General features: G+C 42.5%; 1 protein-coding gene across 1 annotated transcript in view; it reads left to right on the top strand.

The window, feature by feature from the left end:
- LOC102459043 (FERM domain-containing protein 3) overlaps window positions 1-24,177 on the top strand; it is a 200,725-nt gene that overhangs the window by 133,056 nt on the left and 43,492 nt on the right. Inside the window, exons 7-8 of the mRNA XM_075931758.2 lie at window positions 22,053-22,140; window positions 24,025-24,113. Of these exons, the coding sequence (XP_075787873.1) occupies window positions 22,053-22,140; window positions 24,025-24,113 (177 nt within the window). The remainder of the gene's footprint in view (window positions 1-22,052; window positions 22,141-24,024; window positions 24,114-24,177) is intronic.

Raw genomic sequence — 24,177 nt, 5'->3', positions numbered from 1 at the left:
ACTGGATTGGTGAGTACCTGTATGCTATTTTGTACTTTATTCATTGTATTGTATTTTGTATTTTATTCATTTTATTCTAATTTTTTGAAAATTGGTATAACATTGGTAAGTATAATTCTTAGTTAACTGGCATTTTTGACTAATTGGCATGCTAAAACGCAGTACAGGCAGTCCCCGGGTTACGTACAAGATAGAGACTGTAGGTTTGTTCTTAAGTTGAATTTGTGTGTAAGTCGGAGCTGGTACATATTGTAGGGGAAACTCTAGCCAAACATTTCTCCAGAGCTCAGTTTTATTCTCCCACACCTCACTTCCCTCAGTCCTTCATTCTCAAGCTGAGGTGTCTGCTGAGAAAAGCCGCTCCACGTCTCCCTGGTCTGCTGGGTGGGGGGGGGGGGGAGCGCTAGCTTCGCGTCTCCCTGGTCTGCTGGGGTGAAGCAGCTAGTGCGGGGTTACCTCACCCCGTTTGTAAGTAGGGATCTGATGTAAGTCGGATCCATGTAACCCGGGGTCTGCCTGTATAACAAAGCTATTACTGTACCTATGTGCACACAACCCTATCAGCGTTATCATGTTTCTCTGCTTTTTCCCCCTTCCCAAGACCTATATATTTTAGTTTTGTATCTCCTTTTTTTGAGACCATACCTTAAATGGCATAGAGATAATCGCTCTTGAGTGAAGCATTCTCCAGCCACTTTGAACTAAAACAATTTCCAAAAACAAGTATCACGTTATTGGTTCCCTCCCAGACAGAGAACATTTACAATACAAGAACAGAGCCCATATTCATAATTTCACATTCAAACATCACAGAAGCACGAGTATCATGCATATAATCAATAGAGCATACGCTTTTGTTTGACACCTCACATGGCCCACTTTGTACAGAATTTGGGGCATTCCCCTACCATGGGCGCAGCAGTGTTCTGTCTGCTGTCTTTAAAATCCAATAATGTGACAACAAGCAAAAAAACACTCTCTATTTTCAATAAATATCTATGTGATTTTAAAACTGCTATTCCAAAGGAAGCCTTTTGGATTCCCAAAGGCTCGGGACTTTCATTGATTTCAGTGACAAAATGTGTGTGTTGTAGAGAGAAGAATTTGGTCAAAACTCTTCTGCAAGACTAAACTACTCCCCTTAAACAGATTGCAGAAAAATAACAAGGGAAGGAGGATTGATTTATTCAGTGCATCTTGTACTCAAGCGTTCTTTTATGAACTTGTTTCCCAGAAATTTTTGCATTTGTTTTAGGCCCCTGACTTCACTGGGACCTCAGCTTGGCCTCCATTTATACATGGACAATCATGTGTAGGTGTACACATTGCATGCATTTTCTCAGCACTAAAGCCTATGTAACCACCAACAGGTGAAACAGAACCTGGAACCTCGGGAGCTTAGTGTAGGAACCTATACAGTTTGAACTACAAACCCAGCTGGCTCTCAGTTTAGTCTGTAGAGCTCACTCATTCTAATCTCTCACTGGAAGTGGTCTAAGTGCTACTACATGGGATAGTGAACCACACCCACTAGGTGAGTGGTTCACACCTGCACACAAAGGTGATAGATTCCATTGGTGTGCACACAAATAGAATGTGTGTGCTCAAAACACACCATTTGCGTGTTTGTCTGTCTGATCTAATCTATCCATTCATGTTCCATGCTGGAAAAATACATGCAAAGGAGAGTGTGTGTGCACAAGTGGAGACTAGGGTCAAGATAACAAGTCCTTACTTGTGTTGCATGTAGTGGACATAGTTTTATAATAGACTATGTTGAAACTTCAAAGTAAATTGGGAAAGAGCAACATTCTTTTTGTGTGATGTCATCTCATTCTTGATAATGGCAGAATGAAAACTTATATTCTGTGAACAACAGAAAAGCCATTAAACTTGCAGGTTGCATCTCCCTAAACCAGTACTCTCTCATCTGGCAACATCCGTGGTCCTGCAGGATCGCAGATGTTGCTGAATAGGAGAGCTCCGGGACAGGACTCCCAGCAGCTGAGAGCCCCGCCAAAGATGAGGCTGGTGGTAGCGGGGCTAGGCGCTCAGCAAAACCACCACGGTAGCGGGACCATGGTAGCGAGCTCCTTCAGCCCCGCTGCTGGCCGGGTAACAAGGCTGACCTGGCCATGCTGCCAGAGCTGCTACCCCAGCCACCTTGCCAGCACAGCATCCTGTAGCCCTGGCTCTACTGCCATGGCACCAGCCCTGCTGCTGGGAGGCATGTGGCTCTGATTGGGCTGCCAGCCTACCATGGCCGCAGCTCCTGATGGATTTTCCCTGTTGGGCTGCCACGGCCTGGCCTTTTTGCCAGACAGGATGCCGTAGCTCTACCCCCACTGCTGGACCAGGACGCAGCCCCAATCGGGCTGCCGTGGCACAGCCCTACTGCCGGACCTACAAATGGGCTGCCTCTGTCCCACTACTTATGGCCCTGCTACCACCAGCCTCACCATACAGCGGGGTTCCCTTCTGCCCCAGGGCTGTCTCATTCAGGGACATCCATGGTCCTACTGGAGCATGGATGTTGCTAGATGAGAGAATCTCAGTTTTGGGAGATGCATCCTGAATAAGATTTGTTTTCACTGATTTTTAACCCACGTTGTTCTGTTGACTTCAGAGGAGCATGTTTGATTTCCACTGGTGAATCAGCCTCTGTATCAGGGGTGGGAAACCCATAGAAAAATGAGTCGAAGGCAGCACACAAGTGAGACGCATAGTAATAATAATACAAAACAAACCCTCACTAATGTGGCCCCTAACTGAGAAGGAGAGAGGCACTCCTCACATTGCCCTTGCACACCAGAGCCTAGGGGGAACCCAGGCTAGTAGATTTTATGTGCTCAATCCCTATGATATGGTGGCAGGTAGGAGGGGCAGGAGAATCAGCGAGGGCTCCCTAATGCTGGAGGAGGGGAGCCCTGAGCTTTGGGGGCTGGATCCGGCCTCTGGGCCTGAGGTTCCCCAGCCCTATTCTATATTTTTCAATGCAAGTCTTAATGAATTAATACACATCAGGGCTTCCCACTTTTGCAGAATGTTGTTGCGTCATCTTAGACCCCCCCATAGCTGGGAATAATCTGCTTCCTCACTGAATCCCATCTCGTTATTCTTGGCCTGTTAACAGGGCACATCTTTTCTTCTATCCTGGTGCTTGACAGAAGTATTTGTCTCCTGATGGAATGGTGAAAACAGCGAAGGAAATGCCTGGAAAGTAGCTGATAGTGCACAGAGACAGCTACAAATGACTTGGTGGCTCATTGAGACGGCTTGTTCTAATTAATCAGAACAGATGTATGATGTGCTGATTCTATCTGTCTGTCTGTCTGTCTCTCTTTATGTGGTAGTGAAAACACTGTCAGGTTTTTATCAAAATACAACCTTTTATGTGACCAGTTTTTGAACCTGACTGCACAAATTGAATCAGATACAGAGCAGAGGTTGTGACAGGCAGAGACACGTGACAGCTTTATAGAGTTGTGACTAATTGTCTTGTGAATTTTGATTAATAGCTGTGCACCTCAGTGAAGTAGGGGAGGGGTACTGTAACAATGTAATCAAACTTTACCAGGGGCTAAATAAAGGCCTCATAACATGAAAACCAGAATATCTGTTATCACAAATAATTATTAAAAAAAACCCCAGAAAACCTATGAGAAGGAGCACGTTTTGTAACTGAATACCAGAAACAGTGTAGATATTGGAAGATTTAAGATGCATTAGCAGGACTTAGTGAATGGTTCTTAAAATAAATCAAAGCTGTTTGATCTCTAGTTGTCTGACCTGATTATGGAGCCCTCTCATATTTCTGAGTATACACCTTACATGGCAGAAGAGAAGCAAACAGGGGTGACCCTTATGAGCCTTGTTATGTAAAGGACTTAATACCTTGCATGGGTGCTCAGAATCCCTCTTAGTTTTTCATCCTGTAGGATTCTGAGCACCCATGCAAGGTATTAAGTATCCTCAACTCCTTTTAAAGTATATGGGAATTGAGGGCTCTCAGCTTCTTGGAGGACTGAGCCCTAACATGAAATTTCCCCCTGACTGGCAGAGGGATGGGGAGCAGAAATACCAGTATATGTGACCTCTGGTTCTCCTGAACTTGTACTCATCAGGCTTTTGTGAGCACGGAGACATGCTCCAGAGCATACTTTATTGCTTGAAAAAGACTCTGAAGAGAGTGAACGTTTTGCATAGAAAAAACCCCACATCTTTCTGTCCCTCTTAACATTGGAGCTCCTTCTATTAATGTCAGGCTAACAGTTGCACTTAGCTTTAAAAAGATGGACCTCCTACTTCCTTTTTTTTTTTTTTTTTTTTTTTGTTCCAAAGCCCTGTGGATTTCTGGCTTCTCCATTCCCAGAGTTTGTTCTTGCCTGTACACTGCACTTTGCTATGATAACTGATAAATGACAACATGAATATTTTATACCAGTAACAATTAAAAAATAACCTCATTCCTATGCATGAGTAAAATTTTGTAAGATGGTACATGACATATTCCAGTAGAGTCTTTTTATTATATATTCACAAAGGCTGTGTCTACATTGGCCCCTATTCCATAATAGGGGGAAATCCGCGGGGGATTTGTTTCAAGTAGGAATAAGAGATCCTCCGGAAAAGAGCTTATTTTCCGGAGGATCGCGTCCAGACTGGCGCTTTTCTCCGGCTTATCTACAAGCCGGAAAAAAGCGGCAGCCATGTTAATGCAAATGCCGCGGGGGATATTTAAATCCCCCGCGGATTTGCCTATTCCAAAGTGCTACATTTGCATCCCTATTACGGAATAGGGGTCAGTGTAGACACAGCCAACAGGTGTAGATTTAAGGTTGGAGAGAGAAGCAGCCAAGAAATTATTGCCTATTCTTGTGCAACTAAAATCTGAACCTGAAGTTTATATCAACATAGTTTTTTTTGTACTTAATGTTGCCATGCCATTAGGGTTTGGAATCGCTGCAATCAAATTTGACCAGAGATCAGCCCCAGCTATTTATTATTTATATAGCACTGTAGAGATACACACCCTTTCCAGTAACAGAAATACACAAATCATCAATTGAAAGATAAGGCATCTGCCTTTAGAAGCATTTTACGGCCGATAAATCAATAAAGCAAAATGATAACTTGTGGGGCTGGCTGCACTGCAGAGAGAGGATATCTAGAGTAGAAGGAACATTGCCAATAAATGCATATAGACATTTCTGATTGAGGAAAATACTTACGTTTGCATAAGTCCACCCCCTGTCCAGTATAGCATGCAAGGAAATGCTTAACTTTGAGCATGTTTAAGAGCTGACCTGAATCATGGCCTGAAAAAAGAAATTTTATCATGTTTTATAAATCAAACAATATTTCAGTGAAACATAATTGCAGTAATCTGTTTTCAACCTGTGATCTCTTTATTTTTAACATAGTTGAGTAATTTACTGTATCTTTGTAAAGTCCAATTGTATATGCAGTTGAAATGGAATAAAAATAGCCATGGACATTTTTTTTAATTAATTTCTGTACTTGTACAATGGGATAAAATTATCTCCAAGATTTGATTCTTCAAATCCTTTCTCAAGCAAGCAAGCAAACATTGCTTATACTTGAAGTAAGGGCTACTCATGAGCAACATATCCATGTGTATCTTTTTCCATCCATGTGTGGAATAAATTTTCTATGTGCACTGAGCTTAAAAGCTGGCTCCCCATGAGCACCAGCTACTACCAACCTCCCTCCGCCGTACATGTAAACATGTAACCGCTGTAAAAATCCTGCAGTTATGCTTTTTACATGAATACACGTAATTAACGTCCCTATTTCTTTCAGCTCAGAGATAGTATGTAGAGAACAGTTAAACTTCACAAATTACATATTATGACTCATACCAGAGTGTCTTTAATAATTATTTTAATTACTTTCATTATTTTTATGTACAAATAATAAAATAGTTTATAATTCCAATACTGCCTTTAACAAGCAGCCCGAAGATCAAACAGTACACTATGCCAGATGCATTTCCTTTCTGAAACCTAAGGCATCCATGACTTAGTTAATATATATATCTTATAGGCAGGCCTTATAGCACTGTTGCTAGACAATTCCTATTATAAAATCCTGTTTTCACTTGCTCCGTATTTGCCAAAGTTTAAGCATTTGGGCTCAAATTTTGCATGCTGAGTGTCTGCCTAAGACTGAATTTATTTTGGAGAACCTGAGCCAAACTGGCCCAGCCATTTGAAAGAATAAGGCGAGGGGAAAAACTCTGTCCATGTTAAAACATGTTGGTAAACTTTTAATTGAAAAGTTCTGTCATCCCTATAGTTTGGAGCAGGGACTTGACATTTGGCAGCAGATCGACCTTTGTATTAAGTATTTGCCTTTTGCTGACAGTGTAAAAATCTGCCTAAATTTAGTTATGTACAAACCCTTGAAAAGCCACAGTTTGCATTTGCCCAGTACTTTCTTCTTAGATTTTAGCAATTAGGTTCCCCAAAGATTCTGTCCACATTGAGTTTGTTCCAACTCAGGGCTGCAGGGTAGTTGAGCAACTTTCACTAATGAGGAGCCACAGTGTGAGATGGAAACTGGGAACGACTGGGAGTTACAGGGAGAACCTGGGATGTGTAGTCAGATGTGGGAGACTACGACTGTCTGGTCAAGGAGACTGAGACTGGGAACCAGTGGGACAGAGAAAGAGAAGAGACAGAGCCAATGAGCAGCTGGACTGGGATAGACCCTTAGGAGTGGAGACTGGGACAGTTTAGGTGAGGGGAAAGGGATTGAGAGACAGAGAAGAGACAGAACAAGAACTGGATCATGATAAAGAGGACAGATGGAAGGGGTCATGCTTTGGAGAAACAGGCAGAGAAGTTTTTGCCCACTAGAACTTGCTTGTCTCGAGCCTGCAATGGAGGGCAAGATTTTGGGGTCTCGGCATTCCTCTGCTATCAGCAAATATCTGTGCAACCCATTGGCAAAGGATCTGAACGGTCTGTTGCACCAAGAAGATTACAGCTGCTACTGCTATCTTTTAGCTCAAGTGGCAGAGATCTGCATTGTGGAGATAAAAGTGCTGATGACAGTGGATGTCAGTGTAATGCTACATGATGGAATTTCTTTTTTTTCTTTTTTTTAAAAAAAAAGCCTACAAAATTACATTCAGAATAACTTATATGAAAACAACATTATTAAGGTTGAAAAGTCTAGCACCGAAAAGATAGGAAATGCTAGAAGTAATGTTGCTTTGTGTATATTATGATACAATCTCTAATTACATGATCACATTCTTCCCCCCCCCCCCCCCCCCCAGTTCCCTGCCTCATTCACTGCACAGGCTGGACCTCCTCTGGGGATGAATCTGGGATATGTTCCGAAGGAGACAATTGCCTATAGAACCCCTGCCCTCATTTGTTGCGTAAGTTAGAAGGGATATAGCGAGGGACATCAGTGATTGCAGGAAGAGAAGGGATGTTCTCATGTTTAAGGCAGTTAAATGCTGCCTTGGGGAACTGGATTCTGTTTCTGCCTCTGCTGCAGTTTCTCTGTGATATTAGACAAGTCGTGCAGCAGACTTTTCACAGGTGATCACTAATTGTGTGCAGAGCCGTCCCATCCATAGGACAATTGAGGGCAACGGCCCCAGGCCCCACTCTTTAGAGGGTGACACAGTGTCCAGGTGGATGCAGGGTCCAAGGTGATTTGGGGAGTTAGCAGGGGGCAAGCAACCTGGCCCCAGTTGGCCCGCTCCTGGTATTGCTTGGGGGGATGGGCAGAAGCTGGAAAGAGCAGGAAACTGGAGGAAGTGGGTTGAATGGGTTGGGGTGGGTTGGAGTATGTGTGGGGGGGGAAGAGGCAGAACAGGGTGGGGAAAGATGGGGGCATTAGCAGGGGTGGGACAAGGTGGGATAGGAGGGAGGCCTGGGGTGGAGGAGGAGGGGTTGTCCAGAGTTTAGTCCCCCACACCCTCCTAGAGATGACCCTGATTGTATGTTCCTCATTTTCTGACTGCTCAAAGTGAAACACTAGGCAACCAAAGTGACTGGGAGCTTAGTTTTGAACATACTCATTGCTGTATAATTCTATATGCTCTGAAAAATCAGTCCTTGATGCCTTGGATTGCACAGACAGAAGCCTCACCGGATGGAACTCCCTCACCTTGAGCCTCCTCACTCTCACACTCTCCACACCTTAGCCCTCTGCTCTGCCCCCAACCCTGAGGGCCGTGCAGCACCAAGGGAGCCGGCACCGACACCAGTGGCACCCACTACGCACACTGCTGGCATTGAGCCACACACCTTGTCACCGAATACTCCTCCGTGCCGAAGTCGTTCCTGATCTCTGGTATTCTCACCGGCACCGTCGCCTTCCCCGTCGGGACTGCGCTCCCCAGGACCTTATCACAGTCAATGCCACCGATCACCATACTCGCCTCATGATCAGTTAGCATCTCCCTTCCTAGCATCATACAGGGACCACCGGCATCACCACTACCATCATTCTTCTGCATCTCCAGCTTCCTCTAGAGCCTCCTACACCCGCTCCCGTTCTCCCCACTCACCTCACATTCATCATTGGGAACATGTACGACCTACCTACTCTCATAGGCCTTCACCACTGGATAGACTTTACCACTGTGATGATCATTACCACCATGATTCCCATAATAGGTACTCATACCAATATAGGTCTAGATCGCATATTGTGACTGCGCATCTTCTAGACACTCAACGACTCCAGCTCCTCCTACTCCAACGGGGCAACTGACATCTCCATCTCAACTTCCATCAGAGCCTGATGACATCCACCTTTCCACTGAGGAACACCCACCAAAGGTGTCCCCTACCGACTACTCTTCTTCCCCAGATGAAGCTGTCATTTCTGGGGAGGTTTCCCCGCTGGACGACCTACGGAAGTTCCAAGAACTCTTTAAACGAGTGGCTGTTAGCCAAGAGATACCGCTGGATGAAATAAAAGACAAACAGCATCGCCTTCTTAAAAATCTCCAGCCACAGCATAGATCAAGGCTTGCTATCCCCCTAGACCCATCGTCACCAACCAGTCAATCGCGATCAAATGGTTGATTGAGGCCTCGACCAGTCGATCACAAGGCATTCTGGGCCCCCCCAGTCCCAAGAATACCTACCTCGAGCAACAATGGAGGTAGTGGCAACTTCCCACTGCGTAGACGGAAGTCCTACAGCTGCGCTTCGCTTCCGGGGGTTCTGGAAATGCGCTAGCTCCTTCCTTGCCCCAGCTTCCTGGCGTTCTGGGAACTTACCGGGTAAGTCCCCAGAGGCGTGCGCTGGGACTTCCCTTCTCTGCGGGAGAGGGGAGTCAGACTCGGAGCGCACAATGGAAGCTTTCCTGCTCAATGGGTCACATGGTTGCCACTACTTACGTGGTACGCTACGCCAGACTACATTTCCGCAGCCTCCAGTATTGGCTAGCACTAGTATACAATCACATGAAATGCAACCTTTACAGGCCAGTGATCCTTCCGCAGTCTGGAACTACGAATGTTGTGGTGGATTTTCTCAGCAGATTCACTCCGCTGGTGGACAAATCCCACAAACCTTCTTACTGGTGTACCCTTTCACCAACAGCAACGCTCGCACCACATCACCACCGACGCCTCCCTCCTAGGATGGGGCGCACATATGGGCACCATGTCCGTACAGGGCCGTTGGTCACTGTTAGAGACACGACTCCACGTAAACCTTCTGGAGCTCCAGGCGATTTTCAACGCCTGCAGATACTTTCACGAACACATCCTCACAGACAATGTTGCAGCAATGTATTATGTAAACTGTCAGGGCGGAGCTTGATCCTGCTCCCTTTGTGTGGAGGCAATCTGGTTTTGGAACTTGTGCATTCACCATGGAATAACACCTGTGGCATCCTACTTACCTGGAACTACGAACGTCGTGGTGGATTTTCTCAGCAGGCACTTCGCCCCAGATCATGAGTGGGAACTACACGATGGGGTCCTCCATATTCTCTTCCAACGATGGGGCACTCCCCTAATAGACCTCTTTGCCACTCGTCGCACCAAAAAAGTCAGAAGTACTGCTCCAGAGTAGGACTCAGTCTGGGCTCCCCAAAGTTCTGCAGAAGGTGAGAACGGACAGGGCCATGGTCATACTGATAGCCCCAGCATGGGCACGTCAGCACTGGTTCCCCTTCGTCTTCTGCATGTCACCACGCAGACCGTTTCTACTTCCAGCCCTCCCAAACCTCTTCACATAGAACCAAGGCTCATTAGGACACCCACAGATTCACATGCTGAATCTCACCGCATGGTTCCTTCTGAATCCCTTTGTTCCATACAAGTCAAACACATTCTTATCCACAGTAAATGACAAAAAACCAGAACCAGAACTTTCAAAATGGTGCAGGTTTGTCTCCTGGTGTGCCACACAGCAAGAGCTTCCTGAGTCGACTCCACTTCACTTATCCTCAATTACTTGCTTCACCTAAATACACAGGATTGTCGTTAGCCTCTCTCAGGGTCCATCTAGCAGCCATTTCAGCATGCAGACAACCTATTGCGGGCACCTCCCTCTTTGCCCACCCAACCACGAAAAGATTTATGAAGGGCCTTACAAACTTAAGCCCTCCCCGTAAGCCCGTTCCTCCAGTGTGGAATTTAGATGTTACACTTGAAGCTTTAACTACTCCACCATTTGAACCGCCCACTATCACACTGCTTCAGACATTAACCATGAAGGTAGTTTTTCTTCTTGCCATTACATCAGCATGTAGAGTTGGCGAGTTATCAGCTCTGATGGCAACACCCCCGTACGCCATCTTCAATAAGGATAGCATAGTCCTGAGACTTCACCCAACATTTATCCCGAAGGTATCGTCAAGCTTTCATGTGAATGAACCAATTGTCCTCCCATCTCTTCACCTGAAACCCCACACTTCCCCACGTGAAGCGGCCCTCCATACACTTGACATTCAAAGAGCTCTCACCTTTTAAATAGAACGCACGAGACCTTTCAGAAGAACTGACCGACTGATTGCGTCTCTGGCCGAGAGATTGAAAGGACACCCAATATCATCCCAGCGCATCTCAAAACTCATAACTACCTGTTTAACTGAGGCCTATGCCTCCAAACATATTCCGCTTCTGACACATCCTTGAGCCCATTCCACTAGAGCAATGGCAGCTTAACGGCCTGCCTCAAGTGCGTTCCGCTTAAGGACATATGCAGAGCGGCCACGTGCTCCTCACATGACACCTTTATAAAACATTACACTATACATCAGAGGAGGCATTCAGATAGTGTGGAGGCATCAGCAGTGCTCTCTTCAGCAGATAAATAGGGACTCCGTTTTCCCCTCCTTCCTCCTCAGCAGAGTACTGCTGCTCAGTCACCTACAGTGGAGCACCCGTGAGGACATCACTCGAAGAAGAAAGCGAAGTTACTCACCTCAGTGCAGTAACTGTCATTCTTCGAGATGTGTGTCCCCGTCGGTGCTCCACTACCTGCCCTCCTCCCCGCTTCGGAGTCCTTCTCCTTTATGTCTTCCAGATTCCGAGGCAGCCTCAAGGAACTGGCGGGGGCCGGCCCATGCACTCACACAAAAGAGCGTGAATGCCGCGAGACGCCACTGTGCATGCGCGGTCCAGCCGGGTACTGCTATAAGAAAAGTTTCCGTTTCTGTGGTGCCGGGGCAAGCCCAGCACCTACAGTGGAGCATCCACAGGGACACACATCTTGAAGAACCACGGTTACTGCACCGAGGTGAGTAACTTCGCTTTATCAGGCACTCTGTTAACCAGAAAACTTTAACCGGCATTGCCCCCAGCCACAGTACTGTCACATCTTCAGGTGCACAGGCCTGGTTTGGTTTACCATGATTGGCTTAACAGTTTTTTATTTAAGAAGTTCTAATTATGTTTAACTCAAAATAGAAATGTGAGGCCAGCTGACTCTCACTACAAAACTACCAATATTAAAAACTTGAGTTTTACTGTTATTGTCCATTGGTTTTTCCTAGGTTGATGGGACCCTTAGATAACCGGAATGCCCTAATCCCTGAGTGTGCCAGATAACACAGGTTTTACTATAGAAGACTTTTTGCTTTACCATGAATGAAATAGCTGGGTGAAATTCTGATATCCCTCAATTTTATGGACTTTGTGTTTCTTTGTGTTACCAATGTATTGAACCTGTGTTCTGATCCTTTTTTAAGCTTTTAAAATTTATTTTCATATTTTCTTGTTTTCCAGTGGTTAACTGCCCTCTGTTCTTGCCCTCTGAGTGTGCCTTTTTTAGTTCCAAGTATCCAGTACCCTGAAGCTGTGAAAAGTTGGTTCTGACCCAACATCCCCTTTATCAGATAACTCAATAGTTAATTCCCTTTTTTTCTCCATTACTCTAGTTCCTTCTGTAGTCCTTTAACCAGATTGTATGTTTTATATTACATAACTGACTCTGCTTCCTTGGGCTGAAGCCATAGTAGTTACTGGTCCAGCTAGAGATGTAGCTCACTGATTTGATGCAACTCCTTTTACAGAGGAAAGAAAATATGCCTTTTCCAAATGGGTTTTCTATTGCTGATATAATACCAAAGGACAGAACAACAATACTGAACATCACATATGTTTTTACTGAAATCAAAATGATTGCTCTCTGGTCAATGACACACATTCCTTGTAAACCATACAGTACATCATATGACTTTATAATGGTGGATTTGCCATTTTGATAAGAGTCCAATAGCTGAGCAAAGTCAGGATTCCTTCCAATGAGACCTGAGAAGACAGCTAGGGTTTTGATAATCAAACTTCCTTTTCAAGACCATAGAGATCAGGCATGTTTTTGTGAGGTTGATTGGATAGTACATTAGCATGACTGGCAACTGCAAATGAAATCTCTCTTACGTGAGGTGGTGATTAATAATCCAGTTTTTTATATTACCATAGCATCCACGTGAAAATCTGTTGTTATATTACCATAGCATCCACTCACCGACCATTGTGCTATGTGCTACGTAAACCCAGAACAAAATGAGCGCTCATACCCCCAGACGCTTACAGTATTAAGTGTAAGACAAGAAACAATAGATGGATACAGATGTGAATCTAACTCCGTTCCAGTCTACTGTACTAGCTTTTACACCAGGGCTGGGCAATAACATAGCAGCAGTTCACCAGGGTTAGGCCCTGGCAGGTCTCTGCTGCTATATTTACCTGCATGACTGCAGATACTGGTGGTCACACCTCCTGTTGGCCATGGGTCGCCATTCCCGGCCAATGGGAAGTGCAGGAAGTGGTGTCCTACCCTGCACCACTTTCCACACCTCCTATTGGCCGGGAACAGTGATCCATAGTCAACAGGATCTGTGATTGTCAACACCTGCAGCTGTGCAGGTAACTAAAGCAGTGGGGGCCTGCCAATAGCTAACCCTGGTGGACCGGATCCAGCTCGTGGGCCAGTATTTGCCTGCCCTTGTTCTACACCTTACCTTTTAGTTTTTCAGGTTGTAGATTGAATAGGCCATTTCATTTTATGGTTAAAGCAAATAATTAATGGACCCATTTGTTCTGGTTTTACTTTTTTTGTTATTGTTTAGGGGAGCTAGGTAATAAGATGATTTATTCTAGTTCCAAAAGATCTTTTTCAATCTGGTTGATAAAAATAATAAATTAGTCATGGTTGTAGGTTATCTTCGTTTTGAGAAGAATGACTTCAAGGCAGTAAATGAATATGGAAAATGTTTAAATATATTCATATGTATTTTGATTATTTTCATAATATATCTTAGGGTATGTCTACACTATCCTCCTAATTCGAACTAGGAGGGTAATGTAGGCATACCGCACTTGCAAATGAAGCCCGGGATTTGAATTTCCCAGGCTTCATTTGCATGAAGCCGGCCGGCGCCATTTTTAAATGCCGGCAGTTCTAACCCCGTGCCGCGCGGCTACACGCGGCACGGAGTAGGAAGTTCGGATTAGTCTTACTAATCCGAACTAGCTGTACTCATGAGGGGTTCGAACTGCCGGCATTTAAAAATGGCGCCGGCCGGCTTCATGCAAATGAAGCCCGGGAAATTCAAATCCTGGGCTTCATTTGCAAGTGCGGTATGCCTACATTACCCTCCTAGTTCGAATTAGGAGGGTAGCGTAGACATACCCTCAGAAAAATATATTACAGATTGAACCTCTCATAACCCGGACTCTCTGGTCTGGCAACATCAGTAGTCTGGCACAGATGTTCTTTGAGAGCCCTGGTGGCCGGCAGTAGCCCTTCTAAGCCGGCAGCAGTGGGGCCAGTAACTTGGAACCCTGTCCAGGGCCAAGAGCTGGGCTAGTAGCATGGGGACCAGCAGCGATCTCTCCTGGTCCAGTTTACTCCTTCATTTGGGACCAGTCAGATACCACGGTTGCTGGACCAGGGAGGTTCAACCTGTAATTACCAAAATTGTATTTTGCCGGACTTACTCCTGCAGTTTCAACTGGCTGTCACTTCAGTAATAAATATTACTGTGTACTTTCAACCTGATCTAGCAGGGCAGATATCCCTAACTCCCATAGTGTCAGACATTTCTGTGCTTAATGTTGGTATGTCTTATAAAAACAGCTGTTTGTATAGTAGTTTGTTTTTGTTTTGTTTTTTGTGTTACTTGGATGCACTAAATTAAATCTGGAAGCTGTTGAAACAAGTGGTTCATGCTTAGAGATGGCTGAATTTCCGTGGTGAACAAAGTGACCTTCACATTTAATTTATAATTTTTTATAAAGCATGCTTGTCTAATTGGGAATGAAAAGTACTATATCAATGTAAATATCTTTCCCTTTAACATTGGAAATTCTTTCTACTGTTAGTATTCGAGGTAGCCAAGCTGTATAGCTACTGCCCAGCCTACGTTGCCATAGCAATACCAGACAGTTATCAGAAATGCCTGATAGAGAATGAATTTACATTCTTATTATCATTGTACTCAGCATGCCCATTCTGATATAAACTATGTATGGGGGGGAACAAGCATTAAACACAACTCACTTCACACTTTTCAGAGGTCAGTAAAACCCTTATATCTTTGGCATGTATTTAAATGATTACTGTAAATCTATGGAATGTTTTCAAAAAATGTAACAACCAGTCTGGATTAATAGGCTCCCATTTCAGTCTTGACTGACACAGACAGATTGTTTGCAGTGATGTGGTAGCTGTGTTGGTCTCAATACATAGGCAGATGAGTCTATTTGAAATGAGGGATTTTTCTATCAAGAGGTTGTGTCCACATTCTTTCAGCAGATGAACCTCATTCTAAGAGCTTTGTCTTGTCCAATTTAAAAGGAGGCTGTCATTTATCCAGTAACACTGCCTTTTTTCATCTGCCTTCTTTGAATGCATTCTCTAGTCTACAGCTAAGGAGCCAATGTAGGTTAACATCAGAGGAGAGACACTGTGGGGTGGGTCTAGAGACTAGACATAATAAGGACCTAGTTCAGCACAAGATATCTGTGCCCTTTCAAGCTTTGTAAACCCTGTGATTAGAGTTGATCATAAAATGTAAAATATGTTGACAAAAAGGAACAAATATATAAATTGGTATATTTTCTGCAATATTTTTATTGAAAACCAGAAAATGAATAATTTTCAGCAACAAAAGTTGAAAACATTCACCCATTTTGGTTTTACTGAAAAAAAATCCCAAAACGTTGAAATTTGGCAGTATTTTGATTGCCAAAAAATGAAAGAAGAACTTTGGTTTTCGTTTTTAAACTCCCCTCCCACCTCCCACCCCCCAAAAAATCGAAAATGGAAACTTCCATGGGGGAAAAAAGCTAGTTTTTCATAGGAAGAAACATTTCAAAGACACTTATAAAAATCAGTTCAATTTATAATTGTGTGTTGATAATGGAGGGTGGAGAGAGTGAATCAGACCAGAACCAACATTTACACAGCTAGCATGGAGAGAATTTCTGGAAGCACTGAATTAAGGCGCAATCTGCATATGAAGATGTTATGTTTTAGAAACTAGAGCAGCAGTGAAACTTCTGGAGAAATCCTCTGTTTAAAAATAATGAATTTCTTATTGTGAATAACAAGGAACAAAATTTTGATTGGTTTGCATGATTTTACTAGGAATTCTTCTGAGTCAGGAGCACATGCTGTTCTGTAGTAGGAATAGCTTGCTAAAGTGGAAAAATATGGTCACCTTATATGACATTGGTTAGAGCTTCCAGAGAATGCTGCTTTCTTTCCCAGCAAAAAATTTTTTCTAGAAAAGGTACAGTAAAACTCCAGTGGTCCAGCATCCAATGGTCCAGCACTCCTGATGGTCCGGCACCATCTGGAACCCGGAAGTGCTCCGGGCAGCCGGACAATTGGAGCTGCTCTGCACCTGGCTTCCCCAATTCAGCCGCTGCTGAAACTGACCAGCAACTGACTCGGTGAAGCCGGGGGCAGAGCATCTGGGGTGCTGCCGGGTTAGTCCCAAGGGGGGGCTATGAGGGATCTGGGGTGGAGTGGGGGCGGATGCGCCCCTCGGCGCTGCGGGACCAACCCGGCAGCACCCCAGCTGCTCTGCCCCAGACTTCCCCGAGTCAGCCGCTGCTGAAACTGACCAGCGGCTGACTCCAGGAAGCCTGGGGCAGAGCAGCTGGGGTGCTGCTGGGTTGGTCCCACAGCGCCGAGGGGCGCATCTGCCCCCACTCCACCCCAGATCCCTCATAGCCCCCCCTTCCGATGGTCTGGCATATTTGATAATCTGGCACCCCCTGGGTCCTAAAGGTGCCGGATTATCGGAAGTTTACTGTAGTTGGAATCATGCATATAGACTACGTTTTTTTTGTTGTCCCCATGTTGTTGCCTCCTCCTTTAGAGGATAGAGACTTTTGGGATTGAGTTCTGCTTTTCACCACAAAGCTGAATAAATACAGACACCTCTCTGCATTCTTCTTAAGGGTTTCTCAATTGCAGGTTTTTGAGGTGGCCAGATTTTCCTTCTTTTTCACATTAGGAACTATATCCCAGGAAGTAGGTTTACTATGGCTAGCTATTTTGTTAGTCCAGTTTTACTGCTGTCTGTCTAGGATAAGCACCTAGAGCCCAAAGTTGTATTATTCATTGCAGTAAGTTATGATGGAGTGTCATTATGTCTAAAAGGTGGTTTGCTAACCACTGATGTTTGAGATATTGTGTGACTTCAGGAATCTTTTTGTTTAAGTGCTTTGAAACCATTGGATATAAGAAAGTAAAGTTTAAAGTATTATTACTGTTGTGGCATTAAATCACACTGTTAGTATTTGTTTTAAATCACTGATATTTGAAATTTTATGATGAATGGGAAATTCACATAAAGAACAAAAAGGATTCTTTTATCTGAATATGTATTTGTTTTTCCCGACTTTAAAATTTTCCAGTAGGATTTCAGCAATTAGGCTGTCAACTACTTAGTAATGTTTCTTCCGTTTACATACAGAATAATTTAAAGCTTTTGCTCTGTTGTGATACTGGTTGCCATGGGAATTCCAAGAGCAGCAGTGCCATTGCTTAGATAAATTGCAAAGTTTTGCCTTGCTATTTTTAATGTAAAAGACTCAATGACAAACTATGCAACAGGGCTGGAAAGTAGTTTAGAGGGTTTTTCATTCTGCACTTCTCTATAAAGTTACCTACATGGTAATTTCATCATAACTACTACAAACCATTCAAAATCTGTATACCGAATTTAGCCCAGAAGAAAAAAAGGAACTGTTGGTAACATTAATATATTTGTATTTAAACGGTGCCTCATTTTCATAGTTTTTTAGGTGCTTAATCCTCATTAGTGTCAAAAACTAAAACCTAATGCTAGGTCTTGAAGTCTTTACTCGTGTTTTTATGTAGTCTGCAGTCACTTAAAACTGTTTTTCAACACATAGGCAGTTTTTTCTGAATAGGGGCAAACTAAAAAGACTATATAAGGACTTCTGCATGCAGGACACATGGCTTCATAGATTCTAGTTTTTTTTAACTAGAATTCATAAAAAAGATTGAAATACCAACAACCCCACGCAATCTGGCAGCTGCCCCGATATAAGAAATAAATCACCCACATAAACATTAAAGAAAATTAAAATGTCTTTGGTTTGCTAAAAGATACCACATATGATCTAGCATATAATGAGCTCAAGAACATTTCAAAGATGGAGGGCCTTCATATAAAGTCCCTGTGTGTGATCTTGTTGAGATTACAGGATGATCAACATCAACAACTCTGAGTAAAAGGGAATCTCAAAAGGGATTGATTCCTCCTATGTGGTTTAAAGCTGTGTGGCAGTAGAGCAGTGGAAGGCTTGCGGCTTCCATTGGCTTCAGTGGACACTGAGGATGCTAGTACTTATTACTTGCATGCTTTGTATGTCTTTTGAATCACGTTTAACCTATCCACAGTTTAGCTCTTAAATGTTGAGCAATGACTACTGCAAGTAGCACACTATATAAGTGTTCAGCAGCAGGTGTCTCCAAGTGACAGAAATTATTACAGAACCTGAATAATAACTCTTAAATAATGCTTTGCACTGGTAGATCTCAAAGCATTTTTGAAATGAGATAAGTGTCATTATCCCCTTTTCACAGATGAGGAAACTGAAGTACAGAGAGCAGAAGTGACTTGCCCAACATCATTCAGCAGGTCAGTGGCAGGAAATAAATCAGACCTAAGTTTTTTTTTTTTTTTTTTTTTTTTGACTCACTATTTCATGGTTCCCTAAAAACAAAAACATCATAAAACTATTTCAAGAAATAGGAGACCAAAATTCTGTGAAGTGCCCCTTCATTTCTGACTGGGGCAAAGGATGAACTCTATTTCTTAACAGGCTCCAAATGATAGGGGGATAAAGGAGAAAATAATTTTAGAAGGGAATTGGTGTTTGTGTGCGTGTGTGTGGGAGGGAAGTAGTGTCAGTACCATCGCCTTTAATTTTCTACTGTACGCTTCTCGTTAGCTTAAAAGAAAATAGCAGAAAACGTTGTGAGCTGCTCAGTTCTTCAGTTGGAGTATTTTTCTTCAAAGTTTTAGCTGGAGCTTTGAAATGGATAGATTCCTATGGGATAGTCGCAGAGTACACACAGGATGAGTCATTCACTCATAGCTTATTCCATGGTAGAATTCTGAATTCAAATCAGAAATGCATTTTCTCATACTGTACTGCATGCCAGCAAGCTTTTCTACACAGAATAGTATCTGTCTTTTTCCTGAGTGCACAGTTCTGGGTTTTCTTATCTGGAAATTGATTGAGGTAAAATGATTTAAATTTCTGCAGGTGTAATATATTTAGGATTCTCTTTAATGCTGAATAAATTATGTGTGTGTGCACATGTGAGACCTACTGGAAATTCAATAATTGCATACCTAGCTTTCCTGATTGAAGTGAAATGTAAACTACAGAGATACTTGTTTATGTTCCCTATTTTACAGGTTAAGGGCATTCATCTGGGGTAAATCCTCCAATTAAAGGTCTTTCTCTCTTTGGCTACGTCTAGACTACATGCCTCTGGCGACAGAGGCATGTAGATGAGGCTACCAGGCATAGGAAAATGAAGCGGCGATTTAAATAATCGCCGCTTCATTTAAATTTACATGGCTGCCGCGCTGAGCCGACAAACAGCTGATCGGCTCAGCGCGGCAGCCATGTAAATTTAAATGAAGCGGCGATTATTTAAATCGCCGCTTCATTTTCCTATGCCTGGTAGCCTCATCTACATGCCTCTGTCGCCAGAGGCTTGTAGTCTAGACGTAGCCTTTGTGAAGCAGTCTTAAGCAAAAACTTTAAAGGCTCCTGACACTGATGAAAGAAAATTGGGGGGGCGGGTGTTTTGTAGCTGACAGAAACATTCACTCCAGCTTTCCATGCACTCCTCTTCTGTATTGGCTAGCTCACCAGAACTGGAGTAGATGATATTTAAGTGAATAACCTCTTTCACTGAGGATATGCAAGTGTTTGTTTAAAGAGGCAACATGGTTTCTGGCAGAGGTTTCCTTGACTGCAATAGCTTTGGCTTCCATATAAGCTTTGTGGTCAGTATGTATTCCTTTATTGTGAGTGAAATTTAGTTATGATATGTGACTATATTACTTTCAAATTAGCCTTACAATGCTGTTCAGTGGTGGTGAAGATATTAATGGATATCCAGGTGTTCTTGGGTCTCTCTTTGTGACCAATGAGCGTCACTGAATCATTATTCATTTGAGATCTGAAGTTTATCTAGAAGGATTGTGCATCAGTAGACTCAATCCTGTTCAGGATTTCAGCTGCATTTTGGTCTCCAGTGCTATGATTAGTAGGTTAGATCATTTGAATTTTGGTGACCCAGTCATCCCTTTGCTTGGGCTTTATGGCGGAAACTAATTCATGATTGCGTTACAAAGGTTGGCAGACCAGTGTATTCTGCAATTATTGATAGATAAATTCCAACTATGACAGATTTATAATGTAATTGGTTGTATTCAGTGTCTGACCATTAATACTTAACCAGATAAACCGGTGACTACGCTTCCTCAGAAATCACGTGATCATAATGACAAGCTCATGAGAAAAACACGGCTGTAAAAGGTATCCATCATTGTCATTTAAGGGACACAGAATAACAGGTCCAATAGCATTCTTCCATGCTCCACTTGAATCCCTGGAAGCAGTGGCCTGTCTTTGCTGCTCCTAATCAGAGACACAGTGATAGGGACTCTGTGTGCTACTTTCCTGCCACACCCCAGTTGCTGGCTCTGCAGTTTCTGTTGGCCAGGAACTGCAGACAGTGGCAGCTGTGGAGCAGCAAGAACATGTCTGCACTTGAAGGGAGCTGCCTAAGGTGAGACTGCCCAGATCCTGCACCCTCCCCCCCCCCAAATGCTTCCTCTGTCCATGTGCAGATTTTTTTCATCCCTGTGTAGAATATTTTTTTGTGTGCAGCAAGGCATGTTTGAATGTGCACCACCATTAGAAACAAACACACAAAAAAGCTGTGGGCGCTCTGCTAATCTGCTAGGAGTATTTGTCTTTCTCCTGAGTGGTTACCCAGGCACTCAGCTTACAGGGAATACTGCCCCACGCTCTTCCCACACCCGCACCCCGGAGCCTTCTCCTGTAGCCAAACCCCCCACCTCACACACCTAGGCAGATCCCTCTCTCTCCCACACTCATTCCAGTTAACTGTTAGTTAACTGGAATATTTGACTAACAGCACCCCCCCCCCATTTGATCCAATGCTTGTCAAACAGGCCACCAACATAGATAATTGACAACTGGAATATCAGAGGGAGGAGGAAAAGTATTCTTACCCTGCTAATAGGATACTGCATAGAGCTTTATATCTTGCATCACCACCCAATACATCTATTTGAAAATAGCGGCATTCCTCTGCATCTTTCACAAATCATCTTGCAATGGTTTATAATGAAAGCTGGCAATGAGGGAGTTGAAAAAAAAACCAACTAGAAGAGCTTGCTTCAGGGTTGAGACTTTCCAGTCCCTGTTTTGGGCTTTAGTTAATACTGGTGACTGATTTTGAACTTCCTCCTACAAATAAAGGCATATAATGAAAATGCTGGCAGATACTACACTATGGTGGTGGTAGGTTCTCCTATAATTAGGAATGTCTTGGTAGTTTGTTGATTTATGATTGCTTTGTCGATATCCTGAGTGGGAAAGAATACCTTAATCTGGACAATCCTCTTAAATGAGTTAGGGAAGGTGCGTGTGAAAAGAACAGATGCTGAGGTTTATTTCATGGTAAGACTGAACTTGAGCATACATCAGAACATAACAAATATTTGATGGATACTTGATAACCCTGATTAACTGCACAGATCACTTGAGACCTGGCGGTATGCAGAAAGCATCAAAACTTAATGAGAAATGATTAGGCATTAAGACAGCACCAGCAGAAATCACATGAAAGATCTCCTTGTTCCTTCTTTCTAAATACTATATGGTTGAAATGGTGCATGAGTTAGTAGGTCTTTTCTTTCTTTCTTTGATTTTGATGACTGTACTCTTATACCTTTTATTTGTGTTTTTGTTAAACTGCTACATTTGTCTTGTGTAATTTCAGAGGGCAGAGCCCAGCTGTTGCTGAATTTAATTTACTACTGAAAGCACATTCTTTGGAAACCTATGGTGTTGATCCCCATCCTTGCAAGGTAATCGTTCAGGGTTTTCAAATAAATTACTATTTTACAAGTTAATAAGACCATCAGATTCAGTGAAGTAGTCCCATATTTATCCAGCCATGTGTAGGAAAACATTTCTGAAAGAGCCTCCCAAGAAAATGCAAGAGAGATGTTGTGCAGCTTTGTAAAATGTTGATTGACAAACACCCATGTGCCTTGCATAGGCAGTATTTCACAGTATGACACTCTAGCATGCTGTGTCAGTGTGAGGACTTTTTCTTTGGGGTCCTGGCAGGTCATACGTATTGTAATTCTATCCCAACACTGTGAACAACTTGTAGTGCCGTGCTGTCCTCTTACAACACAGTTATTGCTCACAACTGTTTCTAGTCAACAAAAAATAACAGCTTACATAAACATACTAGGTAGAATATATTTTGTTAAAGGTACTAAGGCAAAGTTTTGATAACTGATCATTTCATGGCTGTTCAAAACTCTCCCATAATGCAATATCATGAGGGATTTACTGGGTTTCCACATGTAATTCCTGACAAACTATAGTTAAACAAATAATCTGAAGCATTCCTCATCTAGAGTTTCTAAGAATTTCAGTAACAATATGTTACTGTTAGCCAGAAGCCACAACCAGTTGTTAGGATTTCTAGGCAGACATTTAAAAAACAAGTGTTTCAGTTGCAGCAGCAAAATATACAAATCATAGTCTTCATACTTTGCTTTTAAGGTTACCCATTTTGATGCTGCTCCAATTGATAATTTGCATTCTTATATTTCAACAATACTGTATTCTAGCATTTTTAGGAAGTGAATTAAGTGACCTGTTGATCCCATTTAAACAGTCATCTCTTATCCAAGATTGTATCTCCATAATTACAGTTATTTCTATAAAATTAGATATGGGACCTAATCCAGAGCACACTGATGTTCATAAAAAGACTTCCCTTTATTTCAGTGAGCTTTGGATGAGAACCATACTGCATTATTTCAGGTGTCATTGTATGATAATTATAGACTTTTTAATAGTAACTACAGTAGGGTACTTACATTTGAAACTATTCCCCTTTATGTTTTTGCTTTTATCTTCCACAGGAACCTTTAAAAAATCTTATATTTATCCTTTTATTTATTTATTTATATAATGTTTTGAAATAAAGCTTATAGAATAGCAAGGCAGATTATTCCAGACAAGTGAAAGTTTTGAAATAGGCATAGGAAAGCTGGTTACTGTAAAACATGAATGGACATAAACTTTTGCTCAAAAAACTTGAATCCAACTTTTTTTCTTTGTGGAATTCAAAAAAGTTTGGTTTACTGATTTAAAAAAAACACCCTTTATCTTTGCACTTCTGATTTCCACCAAAATTGGAAATACCTAAATACAGCAAGAAAGGCTGTTTTGTGGGAATATTTCCAGCACAGATGATATTGTGAAGTATTGGAAACGACATGAGAGAATTTATTCCTATGTATTTTGAGGTTGAAAGACATTAGATGGGAATACCACATATAGTCAAAATGAAGAATCCCATGCTTATATTGGTGAGCATTTTGATATGAAACGGGACTATTTCTGTATGTATTCATAAAAATGAATAAACCTTTAAGTGCTACCATGTGCCAAAATCTATATATGGAGAAAAAAAAAGCATAAGACAGTTTTATCTTGTGAAATAGTAAGAAACAAGACTTTTTATTGCTAAAGATTGAACTTAGATGTTGAGAACAGTTTAGTTGACACACAAGATGTAGACCTAAGAAAAACAGATACCAAATTTTTACTATTATGGGCTAAGAATTTATATTACATCAATAATGAATGTTATGTATAATATGGTGGTGGGGGGGAGGAAATCTAAACAAATAGCTTTAATCTGTGTTTTTCTCTCTTATTTTAAGGATTCAACTGGTACCACTACTTTTTTAGGATTCACAGCAACAGGCTTTGTAGTTTTCCAGGGTAATAAAAGAATTCATTTGTTAAAATGGTAAGCATATCAACTGTCATTAGATTATTATATACAATTATTGATTTATTTGGGATTGGTCCTG

This window comes from Pelodiscus sinensis, chromosome 6 (genome assembly GCF_052426305.1).
Source record: "Pelodiscus sinensis isolate ZL-2025 chromosome 6, ASM5242630v1, whole genome shotgun sequence".
NCBI lineage: Eukaryota > Metazoa > Chordata > Testudines > Trionychidae > Pelodiscus > Pelodiscus sinensis.
This window is presented reverse-complemented; position numbering and strand designations above follow the sequence as displayed.